The 18925-nt window shown below is 38.0% G+C and overlaps 1 protein-coding gene across 15 annotated transcripts in view; it reads right to left on the bottom strand.

The window, feature by feature from the left end:
- The window catches only part of THADA (THADA armadillo repeat containing), a 368672-nt gene that overhangs the window by 226159 nt on the left and 123588 nt on the right, over positions 1-18925 (bottom strand). For 7 of the 15 annotated variants that reach the window (XM_055377797.2, XM_055377798.2, XM_055377795.2 and 4 more), the window contains one exon: positions 426-500. The exons of the other annotated variants lie outside the window; for them this stretch is intronic. In XM_055377797.2, the coding sequence (XP_055233772.1) occupies positions 426-500 (75 nt within the window). The remainder of the gene's footprint in view (positions 1-425; positions 501-18925) is intronic. 15 annotated transcript variants of the gene reach the window in all.

Genomic DNA, 18925 nt, shown 5'->3' with positions numbered 1-18925 from the left:
ACTATTTATCTGCCTACATTCAGCCTATTTCCAATGGCAATTAAAAAATAATAATATGCACAGCACTTCATTTTAGAAAAGGCTGCTACTACATCATGGAATAGAATGTGAAAACATGTTCCACAGATTATTTATTCTGTGGTGGGGTGGGAATGAGGAAATGCAAAGTAGAGAAAGAGCAAAGGTCTAGAATCAGCCTGACCAAAGGAATACCACACAGTGGCAGTGTAACCTTGGGTGATTCATTCAATCTTGCTAAATAATTTAACATTTTGTTTTCTTTTCTTTTCTTTTTTTTTTTTAAGCAGAGTCTCGCTCTGTCACTACATTTTGTTTTCTATAAAATGGGAATAATAGTGCCTACTTAGTGGAATTACTTGAGAAATGAGATAATGCATCAACAAATCACAAATCTAACTTTGTACCTTCTGAACAAATTACACACACGTTGTTCTTTTGTCTTGGCTCTTGCCACCCAGTCCTCTTCCTTTCCCTCAGCACTTTGAAGATGAGATGAAAGGAATAGAGAGGAAATTAGTATAAATTACAATTAAGTTCAACACACTCAAGATACTAAGATACTAAGAGTACACCAGAGAACATAACTCACTTTCAAACTTACAATGCAAATAGCTTTTAAAAATACACAAAGTACAGGCACTGAAAGCATGATTAAAATTTAGGTCTGGCATAAAAAATTTTACACAGCATTCTGAATACATTAACACCTATACTTTGAAGGAATCAAACACTAAATTTTATATACGTGTGTGTGTGCACACACGTGCCAAAGGCCAGGAAGACAGCTATGAAGTGGGACAGAATGTTCCACATCGGTAGAAAAAACGTATTTAGGATATCCACACACACACACACACACACACACACACACACACACACGCACAGTGAGTGAGGTGATTAAAGGAGATGAAAATGGCGGTATACACAATGCTACTCTCACTCTCCTACTCACACATAATAAGATAACAATATTTGGTTTTGATGTGCCCATTCTAGTAGTAAAAGTAGACACTTCTGTGAACATATACACAAAGAGGTGCAGATGCTTCAATAACAAGTTTATTTGCTTCTTGGAAAAGGAAACCGTATTTCTCATAATTATTTGTAATTACAACAGATTACTAGTAGTTGAGTCTCTACTAAAATAATTTAAAGTCAATCTTAACAGTTTTCCAAAAACATCTTCAAATTTGCCAGGAAACAAGGAGCCTAGAAAAATGACTGATACAAAGACTAAATAAAAACAATGAATTGAAGGAACAGTTACTGATAGTTTTCATATGTAAATTCTGGCATTCCATCTTATTTTTAATTAATTCCATTAAACTGGTGTTTCATAGGTCAGAGGATTTTATGACTATACACCAAAAATGTTATTTAAAATTCAGTTATAGGGAACCGCCCACAAATATTTTCTAACACTTTTTTCTTTTGTCCAATTCAAATTGTTTTTGCTTCACTTTTTTCTCCTTTAAGTCCAATTTCATTCTTTTTATTCACTTCCACTTCCTGTCTTTGCCCTTCAACAAGGAGTACTCCATTATAAAGTCTATTCCATTCTTTCTGGAATCTACATAGCACCAAACTAATCTGCACATACACTGCGGATGAGAAAGCGAAAAAAAAAATCCCAGGTGATAGGGGATATCCTTACATACACACACAGTCTCACTGTCCTCCACCTCTCGACAAAAAACAAAACAAAACAAAACAAAACAAAACAAAAAAAAACACAACCATAAATAGAATGGCCAAGGCTTATTTATGGAAAGGAAAAGCACAGGATAACATGAAAATACTGCCAAAGAAGCCTTCATCTCCTCTGGCCTAATTTAAATAGGGTTACTCAAGTTCATGGATTGGTAATGGATGATGTTGCAAGATAAGATAAATCAAAGAGTCATCACTAAAATATTATTTTATTCTAAGGACAGTCTGCGTTGTATGTTTTGACCTAAAAGATATGACTCACAGGGAGCCCAGGATTCCTTTTCCTTTCTTCCCTGAAATGTGAGCAAAAGCAAAAAGGGGTGAAGGTGCCATATACCAAGAGTCCAATGCCACCTGAATGATCATTTCATTGTGCTATTCATCAGATATGTAACTTGGGGAAGTCACCTAACTTCTGAGCCTCAGTTTCCTCATCTATTAAATGGGGATAACTATACCTAACCAAATTAACTTCCTCACATGGTTACCATTAGGATCAAATGAGATAAGAGATCTGCAAGTACTTTGAAATCACCAAGTTCTGCTGATTCGACCGCCTATCTCTCAATTCTATTCACTTTTTTCAGCCTCTACTGTCACTATCCTAATTCTGATCACCAACATTTTCATCCTAGCCTACATCTCCGGTTTACAAATATCAGACCACACGCCAGTGCCCATTCATGAAGAAAATGAAAACAACCACCACAACAACAAAAAACCCCACAGTGCAATGCCGTAAATTCTGCATAAAGCTAAAGGTATTCTATTTAAATATCTAATATTAATTTGAGATTCCTAAAGGGGGATGTATATATGTGGTTATGTATGTGAAAATGTCCTTTAATTTATGAAATGATTCTGACATGTAATATGCTTTTTAATGCACTTATTTAATGAAATTAAAGGGTTGATAACTGTATTATGTTGATCTTCAAAATAAAAAAAAATTTTGCTGGTTCACAAAACAGAAAAGTCTAGGTACCACTTGTCTTGTCTACATTATTCTAACAAACAAAATTATTCAAACAAACAGATCTCCCAGTCTTGAGCACAACTTTCCAATCCAGCCACATCAGCCAAAATGATCATACTAAAGCAAATCCTGTTATACTTGTGTTTAAGATACTTTCTTTGCTCCCACGTCCTTGAGTTAGCTGACAAGGTCCCCAGCTCACTTCAGGCTGCCCTCTGTGTACCCTGTGCATTTTCATCCTGACTTTTGCAGGGGAGCAGTCACCCTCACCTCCACTCCTCTTTCCCAAATAAATATTGCACATCCTTCCTCTCACCCATTATCTTTCTTGCTCTAGGATGTCTTCCCTGACTCCCCCAATCCCAGATTATATGCATTTCCCATGTGCTTTTATAAGTGTTTACATCCCTTGTTGTAGACCTTCTTTCATACATTTGACTAATACTTACTGAGCTTCTGCTATGTCAGGCACTGCTCTAGGTGCTGAAGATAAAACACTGAATGAGGCAAATATCCACCCTCCAAAGAGCTGATATTCTAGTAAGAGAAAACAGACTAGAAACTAAAAGTCAAAATAATAATAAGGAAGTAAAATATCCAGTGATTACTCATCCCTGTATCTCATGAACCTAGTACAATGCCTGGGTCCTGGCTGGTTCTCAAAAAATATTTGTTGAATGAATAAATACACACATGTTAAACAGTGCTGTGTGAATGTGAGGGACTGACTACTGTGTACATAGGTCCATACTGGCTATTAAAATCTCTCAGAGTCTGGCCCAAGCTTCCAGAAGCCAAAGCATGCTGTGTCAGTTAGGGCATTCACTACTGTAGACTTGTTTTTTAAAAAACTGAGTTTGCCTACTTTTTAAAAACAAAAACAAAAAAACAAGTTTGCAAAAGTAGAAATTTTATCAGTAGTTTTCAGACCAAATGAGTTCAGCACTGAAGTCTCAAAAGCCACATCTTGGCAAAATATGCATCTTCCTCAAACTCAAAACACATAAAATTAAAAGAAAGCCAGTTCCTTATATAGTTCAGACACAAGGATGTTGGCTTCATGCTGTATCTAGAAGGTTGATACTGGAAAAGTCAGTAACTACCCTGAACAAGGATCTTGTCAGATCACTGCCAAGGCATAATCCCACCTGAGTTATCATCTGCTGAAGTGAATTAAAGTCAAGAAAGTAAACATTTAATGAATACTCACTTGCCTTTGCTCCAAAAAGGATCTTACAAACAAGCTTTCTCTTAATAAAAAAAAAAAAAAAAAGTAAGCCAGAAAGCTGAAATGAGATCTGAGGAACGCTTCCACATGGGTCAGCCAGTCAGCATAAGAAAGAGTTGGCAGTACCCAGGTGAAACTGCTCCAGACTGTGACTGTAACACTATTCTGTCCATGCAAAGATTTGGAAAATACATTTTCTGGACAGAACTGGGCCTAACATCTCCACTACCAAGTTGAAAAGCCAAAAAGTAAACCTGGTACAAAGGTACTCAGTGGTTCTGAAAATAGCTTGCTGTCTTTAGAGACTGCAAAGACATCAAGCCCTGGGCCTGAGACACGCACCAATCAATCAAACAACTGACAGATATATATTAAACATTATGTTAAGTGCTCTGGAGGACACTCGTACATAAAAGATACAATTCTAAGCCTCAAGGAACTTTATCAAGTTTACAAAACAAGACAGAAATGAATGGGAAAACAAAAACACAAAAACCAACCACAAATGAAGGGTTGGCGTGGTAAGAGCCATAGACGTGGTATAACATTGCTCTGGAGGCCAAACTGCTGGGGGAGAGCCCACAGAGGAACGCTCCAGGAAAGCCAGTTTCACAAGAGGTGGGATTAACCAGGATGTTGACAGATTTGGAAAAGCAGAGGTCCTAAAGTATTCTAGGTGAAGCTTGGCATTGCAGAACAGTTAGGATTCACCTGTCACAGGAGTGTGGGGAGGCTGTAGGAGGAGGAGAAAAGTCAGTGGAGAAGGGGATGGCACAAGGACACTGTTGAGGCAGAGGTGTATAAGGTTTGCTGGGGACAACAGCCAAGGCTAGAGCAAAAACCTCTCGTAGAAAGTAGGCTGGACTGTGGAAGGCCTCAAATGCCAAGCTAATGAATTTGAACCTTATTTCTCAAATACTGGAAAGCTACTTGAAGTTTTGGCATAGGAGTAACATAATGAACTGTGTCTCGGTCTGTGCTGAAAAGTTTCACCTAAGTCTACACTGCCCACACAAAATATTAAAGAGAGAATTTTTAAACAACGTGCCAAAAGTTTAAAAACCAACACATTTTCATAGATATCTAAATTAAAATCACTGTGACTAAGTTTTAGATCATTCAGTAAATCACATATACTAGAGTAAGTGCAGGAACCACTGAAAGGTCCATTTTAAGTACTAAAAAATGATTTTTGAAAGGTAAACCCAGTCCTAACTACATCTACTCCCTGACTTTGCCCTCCCCCAAACCTGACTAGGGTCTTTATTTTGCTTTAAGCATTACAGATTTCCTTATGTACCTGGAAGGAAGAGCTGTTAGTCATCAGTCTGGATGGTCTGGGTTAATAGAGTCTTTGTTCAGAAAATTTAATTATAGGTTTGAGCCTTGGATGAATGCAAAATGAAAATACTGGAGGGGACTCAGCTAATCTGCTAACTCAGCAGTCCCATGGACCTTCAGAGTTGTCCCTTGTGCATCATTTGGAGAGGCAGTTTCTCCCCTAGTATCTGTGGCATGGCCGATCCTAGTTTACTCCTCCTTGCTTCTCTGGCCTGATCTCTGGCTACCCTGCACTACTGCTTTCAGCAAAGGTTCTGCAATCAAAGGCCTGAAAATGCTCAAATGTAATTTTGGCAGTTTCACATCCCTTAGAGGTTTCTGCCTTCACACAGGCAACACAACGGTGTTAGTTTGCACTGGCTCCAGGCAATACCACAGCTTTACCACCTCTGACCCCCAAAAGGTGCCCAGAGGGAACAGAGTTTAAACCCAAGCTTTAATCTACCTTAACATTTACCAAATAATTTTACTCTGGCAAGTGAGTATCTGAGGAAGGCTGCTGAATCAAGGGGATTTCGGGCTGCATTTTATACTTTGTTGATTACTATAGAGATGCCAGAATTTTAAAACCATAAATAAGGAACCAAATAACATTTTAAGATACTAGATTTTGAAAATGTTCAGAGCAACAAAGGAGAAAACTCTGGTTAATAAAACACCTGCTTTCCAAACCATGGGTAACGTTCAGGCATCTTTCCACAGAAACTCTAAGATTCCTGCCAGTGTCACAAAAGGGGAAGGCGCTGACCAAAAAATGTCCATGAAAGCCATTTGAAAAGTATAAAGAGAATTTCCTGAAATAGTAAGGTGAACTTCTAGTGCCTGAAAATCTCTAAATCAGGCTCTCCTAAAGGACTGTAAAGTCGAGGTAAACATTTCTAGTTTAAAAAAACAGGGGAGGCTACCTTTTGGTTTGATGTTTCAATTTCAAACTAAAATAGAAGGTAACAACCTCTAATATGTTCAAACATTCAGATTCCTAGAGAAAAGTGATATTTAAATGTAATATATGGAAATGATTAGGGCAACATTTAATTGAAAAGTGAAATAAACTAAACTCAGAATAGGCCATTTTGGAAGGAAGACCAAAGAATTTTGGTTTCTCTTCATTTCTATCATTCTCTTATACACTGAGCCCTATGGTTGCCATTTGCGGGGATACAAAGATGAATTTGGCTTTCAGTTCTCCCTCAGTGTTGAGGGAGAACTCCAAATCAAAATCACAAAACAAAAAGCCATCTTTTTTGGAAAATTGTCTTAAATACTAAAAGGCATTTCCAGTTCAAAATATAAAGGTAAACACTCTCACAGAGACTCAATTATTTGGGTAGAGACATGTGGTTAACATTTCCTAGGGAAGAAGCAAATGAGAAAAGGTCAAAGGCAAAAGTCAACTGAGAAGAGCTGCAACATCTCAGCAATTTACAAATTTAAAGGACAGCAACAGTTTGAGGGTGAGGGATACACATACCACTTCCATTCATTATAAGCTGAGGTTTAAGGGAAAATCTCTTGCTTCTCTGGGGTGAACACCACAACATCTGTTCTTTGGTCATAACAGCAACTAAGTTGATTTAAGAAAATATTCTCTCCCTCTTTTTTAGAGCTGTTCATTCATAATTACTTGATTTCTCTTGAGACTTGGTTCCCTTAAGATGTGTTTATTCTGCACATCTGCTCTCCCCATACCTGATTACACAAAGGTATCAGAAAGAGCAAACCAACAGGTATAAAGAGACCAGCCCTCAAAACAGATCAAAGCAAACAACCCGTGGAGTCCTTTGGAAATCTTGGCTGGCAGCTCTTGTAAATAAAAGTGCTTCTAAAGCAGAAAGCATTCAACTACCGTATTTATATAGGGCGTGATTGACAGGTCAGTTATTAACTTCATAAAAACACAGGCAATGTTAACTAGCAAGAATGTTTGTTCTAGCTGTTCTATCTGAAGGAAAATGAAATCCAAGATAGAATGGCTTGCTCTCTGTTTCTTTTAAGTATTTATTTTAGAACCGTGCAGTATAAAAGAATGTTTTTTCAAGTCAGTGAACTTAAGCTATTTTGCTTACTGTTCTGGAATTTAAGTATGTTGTTATAATTCTTTAGAAAACAAATGTTACATTTACTAAAGGCAAATTCCAATGGTGCACTATGATCTTTTCAAGCCCTCAAAAAATTTTTATTCTTTTGAATTACTAAAAGTAAAGAAATTTTACATTAATTAATCTTTCTTCCAGTAACTAAAGTATATGAAATCAGGGAAGGAAAGAGCAGGATGGTTTCCTCTCAGTGCTCCAGACACAGGCATGTGCTCCTTGAATTGCTTATAGTAGCAAGTTTAAAATTTGCCGGAAGAAGCTAAGAATAAACTGATCTCTATTTTATTAGTTATTTTGAGAGCTTTATTACTAATACATTCTACTATGTAAGATCATTTACAACAATATTATAAGGTAGTATATTTTATTTATAGTTATCTCACAAAATCTCAGTTGTATATTGATATATGGTCAGAAAATTCTGTAGAAGAAATAAATCCACTTTTGTATGCAACAGTTTTCATCCGTGAGGCTTAATATGTTTAGCACCTACTCCCATCCCAGTGGGTAAAACCAAAAATGTCAGCCTATGTTTCTCCAACTTGAAGAGCAACTTCTATAATAGTAGCTTTGAGCAACTATATAACAAAGGAATCTAAAACTTTTGCTTCTATCCATCAATACTCTTACTCATCTATAAAACAAGTAGCTTAAAAAAAAAGTAACAAAAAAGAAGTAGAAGGAAAAACAAGTTTTACTTTTTTGAATCAATCAATGAATACCTTCAAGACTGGAATTGTATAATGTTGGCATTCCTAGCCAAATAAATGCTTGTAAAGTGGACTGGTATTTATGTGCATCTTTGTTTATGTGTGTTTAGTATCCTTGGGCCTGGGTTTTTTTCCATGTAAACTAATAAGTTTTGTTAAATGCCTCTTGAATTAAGTTAAGAAGGCTATTTGTTAGCAAAATGTATCACTCTCGGCAAAGGCTGTCATCACATGAGCTACATAACAAGCACAAGAACAAACCAAAATTCCCCAGAAAAATCTTGCTCATCAGTACATTTAATGTACCACAATCCCGCTTCCTCCGGCATTCCTACAAACAACAGTCTTTCAGAACACAGAATTCTTATGAAATAAATACTCAGCCTCAGAACACGCCCTGGCCTCCTCCACTATCCACTCCTCCTGCTTCCCCCGCAGGACTATATTTTCAAACTAGAATATTTGTTTTGACAGACTTCTGCTTGCTTAATTCTCTAGCAAAAGATTTCTTGTGCACCCCTAGCCAGTAACGAACATTTTGCCAGAAATATGCAACTGTTGGCATGACAAGAACAGGGGGAAAAAACCCTGCCGGCAAAGACCCAGAATTGAAGATAAAAGCTGGTATATTTGGATGAAAAGAATCTTTTCCCTTAACATATTATAATTTCCTCTTGTTTTCCCTGCTTCTCACTATCATGAGGAAAACCTTGATTTGGCAGTTTCACATACCTTCTCTACACTATGTAAAGCAATAGGAACTATTCTCTAAATCTTGGTTTCTAATTAAAGAACTATTTATCCAAATGAAAATGTAGGTTAGCTAATCCTACTCAAAGAATAAATCTCCAAAACAATTTCTTAATAATAGTTTATCAGGAAAATTAAAATGCATTGAACTTGTTTAATCCAGTGGAATACTTCCCTTTCATTATTTCTCCAGTTACATTTAAGGACTTAACACTCCAAAACTTAACAATGCAAGATGGCTCCACCTTCTCTGACTGAGTTCAGAAGGGCTGGGTAGAGTCTCACACAGCTCTCCTTAGAGAGCTCAGGGCGTGGGTTAAGTGCCTCCTTCTACAACTACCCAGATTCTTGGGAGGAAGAGCCCACAAAGTAGATTTTCTGCATGGATGGATTCAGACACTTTCCAGAAAAACACAACACAACAAAATACTCACAGATCTTGAAAAGAGCAAGCCTGTCCCAAAGAATATCAGATTACTAAAATACTCAATGTCTGCTGAGGGATCCTCATCCTTCATACATCACTTAAATACTGATGCTTCCCCGAGTCTACCCTAGCCCCTCTGGGTGATCTCATTCACTTTCCTGGCATAAAATACCACCTACAGATGACTCCATCATCTGGCCTAGACCTCACTCCTATGCTCCAGACCCTACATATCTAACTGCCAAATAGATGTCATTTTGGATCTGCCATTAGATGTCCCCCAGGCATCTCAAAACACAGGGGCAAAACTGAACTTGGTATCTTCCCCCACCAGTCTGTTCCTCCTCCTAAATCCTCGCCGCTGTAAATGGCACCATTAGCCCCAGAATCTGTCCAAGCCACAAATCTGCTGCCATGCCACTATGTTTCCTCTTCCCTGGCCCCCTTGTTTTTCATCAAGTCCTATCAAATCTACCATCTTAATATCTCTAATCAGTATCTGTCTCTCCATCCTCCTTGTCTGCCTCATTTCCAACCTGAACTCATGCTCCTCTCTTCTCACCACTTGGTCCATCCAGAATTTCCCAAAGTGTGTCCTATAAAACACAGCTCTTCAATGGATATTCTATTAAAAGGATTCCATGACTCAATATTTTAAATGAGTAGTCAGTGCTATGACTGAAGAATCATAATGCATAGCAGCATATTAATGTCTTCAAGAAATTCTGAATTGAAAAAACATGTTCACACCAACCTTTCACTACCATCATCTGTCCTCCTGGCTCCCTTTGCCCCTACAGTTTTCTTCACTTGGTTAACTTCTACTCATCCTTCAAGCTCAGGCCCTGACTCTTACAGGAAGTTTTGCCTAACAGTCCCTACTCATCCCTACTCTGTGTGTCCACAACTCCTTGCATATCTCTATATGAGAATATTCATGCTGCTAGCACACAGTTTGGGGTATGTCTACTATACTTGATTCTGAGATCTTTGTGGGCAAAGACTTTGACTTATTTACCTCCTAATGCCCAGCATATTACCTGGCACATAGCAGCAGGTCAATATACCCTACTGAGTAAATGAATGCTTACAAGAGCTAATTGTATTGTGCATTTACTCTGTGCCAAGTACTCTCCTAATCTGCAGGCACGTATGAACTCACTCAATTGCACAAAAACCCTAAGAGATACTTTCCCCACTCAAGACATGAGGCAACTGAGGCAGAAAGCATAAATATGTTTCATTATTCCTCCAATATGACCTTATTTTCTTATCTTCAGCAGGATAAATGTGAGTAATTTTATTCTACTTCTAAAGAAAGAGGATGTGATTAAACACCATGGGGATGCTGCTTGGCAGAACTTTGTTACTTTAAGAAATACTGTATATTATTTAACAAGAAAAAAACCTTTCATGTAGTGCAAAAATAACTGAGCTAGAAGTTATAACTGAATTTGAACACTAGCTCTGCTTCACGCTAGATATGAAACGATGTAGCAAATAAATAACCCAAATTCCAAGTGTGCCATTTAGAAAAGGGACAATAATACTTACTGAGTATCACTACCAGGAATACAGGACATAGTGTGTAAAAGCCCTTTGTAGCACTTAAGGTTGGTATACTGATGCTACTACCATCATGAACAATACAATGGAATAATGTTTACCTACCCACACAGCAAATATTTAGGACTGATTACTATGTATTTCTATTTTTATTTCCCTGTGGGTAAACTGGTCCAAATAATTGGAAAAGTTTTCAAATCTGCAGAGACTTCTCCTGAAAGTTGAGAAAATTTCTACTAAATTGAACCAATCAAACTACATCTGTTTTGAGGCTCACAGTATAAACTGGTAAATAAGAAAAATAATTGACTATTAATTTTAAAAAGCTTGACAACACTCTTAAAAATTTCAACAAAATTATGACTACCACAACTGACTAAACTATCTACACTGTAGAGACTGTCTACACTCTTCTGTCACTAATGGAATCTTATATAATATAGCCAGTGCTCTCAGCCCTACAAACTATGAACAGCTCAGTAGATAAATCTCAATAAGCCTCCACATCAAACAGACTGGAAGAAATCAAAAGACCGCTGAGCTAAGCCAGACCAGGCTGATATTTTGGTTTATTGGTTAACTGTTATGCTTGGAAAGGCCTAAAGCTTAATTGCAAGGCTTGAGGTGTAAGTAAAAAATGCCTGACTTAAGTAAAAATACTGATCATAGCATCTGTCACTAGTTAAAATATGTGGAGATCTTTATCCAGGATATTTTTTGTTGTTTGTATTTTAAATAAATGAAAATAGCCAGTCACACGGTGACTAAACATGAATCATTGTTTCAGCTTTTCGAGAATGCTTGGTGTAAATTAGGGAGTAACGCTGTTGTTAATCCAAGTCATGTGAAAGCTAAAAAGGGGAAAAATCTGGTTTAGTTTATGACTTCTTGTGGTATTAACCATAGGTTTTTGCACAAATATTAATGAATACAACGCTTTGAAACACTATATGGAAAAGTGAAATCCGGTGGTGTTATTTGGATCTTTTTACCATTTTCTACTGAATAAGTCCATTTGGCTGAATAAGCAACAAAATTAAATATTTTTTAAAGGCCCTAAGAGAAAGTTCTCCAATAAAGGGTCAGTAAAGCTTTTAGTAAAAGACTGAAAATGAGGTCCTCCTCACTGCATTGCCCTCATTTTCACTGCTACCAAAGCTACTCAATTATACTCAATCAGCATTTACACAGCGCTTTAGGATGGGCAAAAAATGTAAAATACAATCCCCCACCACCTTAAGAATTTGGTATCTGAGGGCATATAACAATTCACAAGAAACAATACCACCGCAAGAAAGAGATGGCATACAGAATCTGGGGCACATCAGGAAGGGTCCTAAGGAAAGGAAGACCAAGTGCTGGGATGACCATTACCACATTTATTCCTCACAACTCTAGAAGCAGATACTATTACCATCCCCATTTTATGATTGACCCTGAGATGAAGAAACTGAGGCCCGGGGGACTAAAATAACTTGCTCAAAGTCAGAGCCAAAAGTTAAGTCTAGGTCTGCCTATCTCAACATGCATTTTTAAAGCAACATCATTGCCTACCTACTATATTAGGCAGATCCTAAATAAGGCACTAGGATACAAGGGAGCATGAGCCCCAGACCCTGTCCTCAAGCAAGTCGGTCAGGTCAGGGAAGATTTCCAAGAGGAAAAAAGCTTTGGGTTGAACCCAAAGGATGGAGGAAATCAGCATACTGTAAGCAAAAGAGGAGGGACAGGCACTGTAGGAGTAGAAAAAGCATGAACAAAAGCATCAAAAGGAAAAGCCTGACAAGTTCAAGGGAACAATAGGGAGATTGGCTTGATTAGAGTGTGTTTATTTGTTGGGGTGGGAGAAGTTAGCCAGCAGGAGCTTAATAAATATTTGTGGGTTTGAATAATAGCAGATAAGGTGAAAAGGGCAGGTCCAACTTACAGAGGGCCTTGAAAGCTAAGCCGAAGAAAACACAATTAACCAACAAATAATGTGGACAAACCTGAAATCTCACTAGTAATAAAAACAATGCAAACTGAAAAAAACACGGAAATTTCCCCCTCACATTCCCTTAAATGAACATTAAAAAAAAAATTATTCTCACTACTAGGAAGACTATACATAACTGGTAAATTTGTAAACTGATATAATGTTATTTTTTAAAAAGCTTGGTTATTAGTTTCATTGAATGTTTATATTCTTTAACCCAGCTTTTTCGCTGCTGATAATTTATCCCCTCAAAAAATCCAAAAAAACATGCCTCTCTCTGCATAAGAGAATATTCCCTGCATCACTTTTTATAATGTGGAAAATTAGATGGAATGTAATGCTCAATGATAAGTAGGTGGTTAAAACAAAAAAAGTTTCTTAGAAAGTGTTTTAAAAACGAAAAGGACCAATTAGATGGGTACGACTTTAGACTGTAGGCAACAGAAAGCTAATAAAAATTCCTGAGTAGGAAGGTGACATGGGAAAAAATGTTTTTCAAGAAATCCGACAAGGGCCGGGTGTGGCTCACGCCTGCAATCTTAGCACTATGGAAGGCCGAGGCAGGCAGATCGCTTGAGCTCAGGAGTTTGAGGCCAGCGTGGGCAACATGACGAAACCCCATCTCTAAAAATAAAACAAAAATTAGCCAGGCGGGGTGGCACACCTGTAGCCCCAGCTACTTGGGGGCTGAGGCAAGAGAACTGCTTGAACCCAGGAGGTCGAGGCAGCAGTGGGCTGAGATCGCCCCACTGCACTTCACTCTGGGTGACATGGTGAGACCTTGTCTCAAAAAAAAAAAGAAAAAAGAAAAAGAAAAGAAATCTGACAATATGTAAATAGAGTCTGAGGCCAGTTATACCCTCTGACACATAAATTACACCTAGGAGAATCTATCTGTAGGAAATAACCCTACACATTAAAACATTTTATACGTAAAGATGCTCACCATACCATTACTAATAATATTAAAAACTAGGGGGGAAACGAAATATTTAATAGTAGTAGAATTATCAAGTAAACTACGATTTGTCCATTATAAGGAATGTTACTTAAGCACCTCTTAGAAGATGAATGATTATATAACTACATGAAAAATGCCTCCTATAAGCGAAAAAGGGAGGATACAAAACGGTGTGTGTATAATAATTAGTAATATACCTTATAAAAACTGAACACTCACGAATGAGAAAATGACAGGAAAATGCTTCAAAATGCTAACAAAAATTGTATTTGGGTGACAAGAATAAGACTCTAACTTTTTCATATTCTCCATTATTTTAAATAAGCATATACTACTTTCAACATAAAAAGAGGGAACAAAAGTGAAATAGATAGAGGCAACAAGACCTAGCCTAGACCACAGCATAATCCATTCATCCACCTGGCTTTGGAAGACTCCACAGTTTCACTAGACTTAGCTAACCAGTAAAATCAGCAGTGAACTGGTAGCAAGGAAGAGACAATCTCAGTTGAAGAATATTTGTTTTGAATATAAGGAAACAGAGCTCATCTATGGGATGGGTAGTGATAATGGGGAGGACCTGAGGGACAAAAGACTGACCGTAGTAAGAAAAAATAAATGTAGGAAAAGAGTTGGAGTCTATAGGCCTACTGAAAACATACAGGTGTTTTTCTTCAATTCACACTTGGACTCAGGTCTCTAAAGGTCCGTGGTTCTCCTAAGTAAATATATCAAAAATTACAAATTTCAGGGGAACAGAGAATATTGCTAAATACTCATTTACTGTCACCCCCCAAAATAAAAATATTGACAATTATATCATTGAGTATCTCTGATTATAAAGAATACACACCTGGCTGGGCATGGTGGCTCACCTCTATAATCCCAGCACTTTGGGAGACCGAGGCAGGAGGATCACTTGAGCCCAGGACTTTGAGACCAGCCTGGGCAATGTAGTGAGACTCTATCTCTACAAAAAATTGTAAAAATTCGCTAGGCATGGTGGTGCACATCTGTAGTCCCAGTTACTCAGTGGCGGGGCTGAGGTGGAAGGATCACTTGAGCCTGGGAAGTCAAGACTGCAGTGACCTATGATTGTGCTACTGCACTCCAGCCTAGGTGACAAAACAAGACTCTGTCCCAAAAAGCAAAATAAACTAATATAAAGAGTACATATCCAAAATTGGTAAGTTTCTCTGAGAAGTAGGGAAACCTCTTGTAAACAGCAAACACAACTCCAAGCATTTCCTAATATATAGGCTAAAACATATACATCATAGACAGAACATGTAACAATAATCAAACACTTACTTCTTGAGTTATACTAGAATAATACTATAACATTTGGTTCCTAATTAATGATCATTCCCTCTTCTTCGTTTTTATCACTATTGTCACTTCACAATAAGACTTACCTGTTCTGTAATGATTTTGTGCCTGTTGGTTTTTGTTTTGTTTCATTTCCAGCACACTGTATGCTCCCTAAGAATAAGTTGCTCTCATGCCTTCCTAATGCCTGCACTAAGTCTGGCATACAGTTGATCCTTAATACATAATGAAGATATTAGATCATGCACACAAACCCATTCAAGACTAAGATAAATGAACCAAGAAACATGTTTCCTTTTGCTATTTTGATTAAAGAAATTCTACAAAGAGTTATATTATACACAAGGCCCTGAAAAACTGTTAAACTTCGATTTAACAGGGATTGGGGGAAGAAAAGTTTCCAGAGAAAGAAACCTCCATAGAAAATGCCATGGATGTCATGGAATTTGATCTTCATGGGACAGCCAACCAGTTTGGCAGTGCATGACAGCACAATTTTGAAGGTACCAAGGCTGAAAACAGACAGGATAAAAACAGGCAAGTATTTAAGTATGATATCTCCAGGTATGGAAAGGCCACAACTTATAAATAGTCATATGGCAATTGAAATACATTTTTCCAAAGACATAAATGCTATAAATGGTGGCACTGCAGACAGCCCACAGAAATTACTTCACCATTGAAACACTACACTTTTGCAACAATTAAAAATTGAAACCTATGCTACTATAATATTGATAACTAATCAAAACAAGAGAATCATTGAAAGAACCTCTTTTATTTCCTTGAAGTGTTTGAAGCTAAACGGAAAGTTGGCTTAATTAAAGCATGAAAGAGATAGAGATGATGACCTGGTGCTAGGTTTCTGGTGAAAACCGGGCACTTGTCACTCTTAAAGGCCAGTGACAATGTGTTTTCAGTACATATAACTTCATTTCCAAATACAGCCACCTGTCACTTAACAACAGGGATATGTTCTCAGAAGTGTGTCATTAGACAACTGCATTGTAGTGTAAACATCGTAGAGTATACTTATACAACCCTACATGGTATAACCCATTACATACCTAGGCTATACGGTATAGCCTATTACTCCTATGCTACAAACCTGTACAACATCTTATTGTACTAAATACTGTAGGCAATACTAACACAGTAAGTATATGTGTATCTAAACATACTAAGCATAGAAAAAGAATAAAATATGCTATAAGAGATGAAAAAAATGGCACACCTGTCTAGGGCAGTTACCACGAATGGAGCCTGCAGGACTGTAAGTTGTTCTGGGGTGAGTCAGAGTGAGTGGTGGGTGAACATGAAGGCCTAGAACACTGCTGTACACTACTGGAGACTCTATAAACACTGTAGCCTAAGGCTACACTAAATTGATTTAAAAAATTTTTTCCTTCTATAGTAAATTAATCTTAGCTTACTGTAACTTTTACTTTATAAACTTAAAATTTTTAACTTTTTGATCTTTTGTAACAAAGGTTAAAACACATTATTCGGCTGTACAAAAACATTTCCTTTTTTTATACACTTATTCTATAAGCTTTTCCTATTTTTAAAATTTATTATCTTACTTTTTAAACTTGTTTGTTAAAAAGAAAACATGAACATTAGCCTAGGCCTACACAAGGTCAAGATCATCAATATCCCACCTCTACATTCTGTCGCACTGAAAGGTCATCAGGAGCAATAACAAGCATGGAGCTGTTGTCTCCTATGAGAACGATACCCTCTTCTGGATACCCTCTTCTGGATACCCCCGAAGGACCCGCCTGAGCCTGTTTTACAGTTAACTTTTTTTTTAATAAGTAGGAGTACACTCTAAAATAACAATAAAAGATATATTATAGTAAATACATAAACCAGTAACATCATCGTTTTTTATCAAGTATCACATTATGGTACATAATCGTACATGTTACGCTTTTTTTTTTGAGACGGAGTCTCACTCTCACCCAGGCTGGAGTGCAGTGGCGCGATCTTGGCTCACCACAACCTCTGCCTCCTGGGCTCAAGCGATTCTCCTGCCTCAGCCTCCCAAGTAGCTGGGATTACAGGCCCCTGCCACCACACCCAGCTAATTTTTGTATTTTTAGTAGAGATGAGGTTTCACCATGTTGGCCAGGCTGGTCTCAGACTCCTGATCTCAGGTGATCCATCTGCCTCGGCCTCCCAGATTACAGGGATTACAGGTGTGAGCCACCGCGCCCGGACCATGCTTGACTTTTATACAACTGACAGCAGAGCAGAGAGAGGTTTTACACCAGCATCACCACAAACATGCGACTAACACATGGTGCTGAAACATCATAGGGGATAGGAATTTTTCAGCTCCACTATAATCTTATGGAACCATCGTCATATATGTGGTCTGTCATTGACTGAAATGTTATGTGGGGCATGACTGTACAGGTAGGAGAGGCATATCATCAATACTGCTCTGTGTTTGTAAACCATGACCTGAATCATTTAGTGTCATATGGATAGAGCAAAAGAAGGAAGAAAGATACAGAAATAGATGACATTTTCTCACCTTAATGGAAGAAGAATTAAAGAGATGGGAATGAGGAAGGGGTTTAAAGAGGATGTGTGTCTTAAGAGTGTGAGAAACAGCTCTGTTCCAGGTACAATTACACAGTGGAGCTGAAGTGAGGAAATGGGAGGAGTGGAACATGCAGGCTCTTCCCCTGAGAGAGAGGAAAGGAGTTCACAGAGTACTGACAGCTTTCCACTTTGTTTTAGAGTTACGTTTACAGCCGAGTTCAAGTGTTATCTCTCCTCCTCCACTCTTCCCCAAAGATTTCGACCATATTTTATAAATGTCTGTACTCCCCTTAGTACTCAGATCCTTGAACCTTGCAAACGTCTGTGCTGAATGAATGATGAAGAAAAAAAATGTTCAATCACCTGAACAGGACACTAATCATAGAAAATGGAACCAGCGGCATAAGAAGGCTTTGCTTATAGGGGGCAAAAGAAGAAATCAAGTGAATTGAAGGAGAGAAGTATGCAATTGACCATTTATATGTATCTAAATCAACTTCAGGTATTCAGAATTTGAGTGATCATAGAGATAAATAAAAGAAAGATGAAGATGTCTGAAGAGTATTAGATGCTTCTAGAATTGTGTTTATAGAGTGGAAAATTCTAGCCCTCCAAGATTTAGTAACCTGTTTCTTTCTCAAGAGAAGTTAGTCTGACCCCATCTTCTACTAAGCCTGAGCGGTCTGCCCTGACCCAGACCGCCTCATGGACCACTTCTATAGAGGCGGTATATGCTGAAAAAAACATTTAGAGTTTAGAGGACAGAAAAGAAAGAAACCTAGCAGACAGAGAGACTGTTCAGGACAACTGACCTAAGTTGAGTTCAGAGACCAAGAAGTTACATCAAAACACTTTGGTTCATAAACAAAAATAATTAATAATTCCAACAAATTTAGAAAGACGGCTGGGCATGGTGGCTCACACCTGTAATCCTATCACTTTGGGAGGCTGAGGTGGGTGGATCACTTGAGCTCAGGAATTTGAGACCAGCCTGGGCAAATGGCGAAACCCGGTCTCTACAAAAAATACAAAAATTAGCCAGGCATGGTGTCATACACGTGTAGCCCCAGCTACTTGTGAGGATGAGGCGGCGGGAGGATGGCTTGAGCCCAGCAGGCAGAGGTTGCAGTGAGCCAAGGTTGTGCCACTGCACTCCAGCCTGGGCGACAGAGCTAGGCCCTGTCTCAAAAAAAAAAAAAAAAACCTAGAAAGACTATTTGACTTCACATTATTTGGCCTTACAAGAAGAAAATCAATGTGATAATATAGAGGTGAAATTCCA

The sequence above is a fragment of the Gorilla gorilla genome, chromosome 12 (assembly GCF_029281585.2).
Source record: "Gorilla gorilla gorilla isolate KB3781 chromosome 12, NHGRI_mGorGor1-v2.1_pri, whole genome shotgun sequence".
In the NCBI taxonomy this organism is placed as follows: Eukaryota; Metazoa; Chordata; class Mammalia; order Primates; family Hominidae; genus Gorilla; species Gorilla gorilla.
Note: the sequence above shows the minus strand (reverse complement) of the source record. Positions and strands in the feature narration are given on the sequence as shown.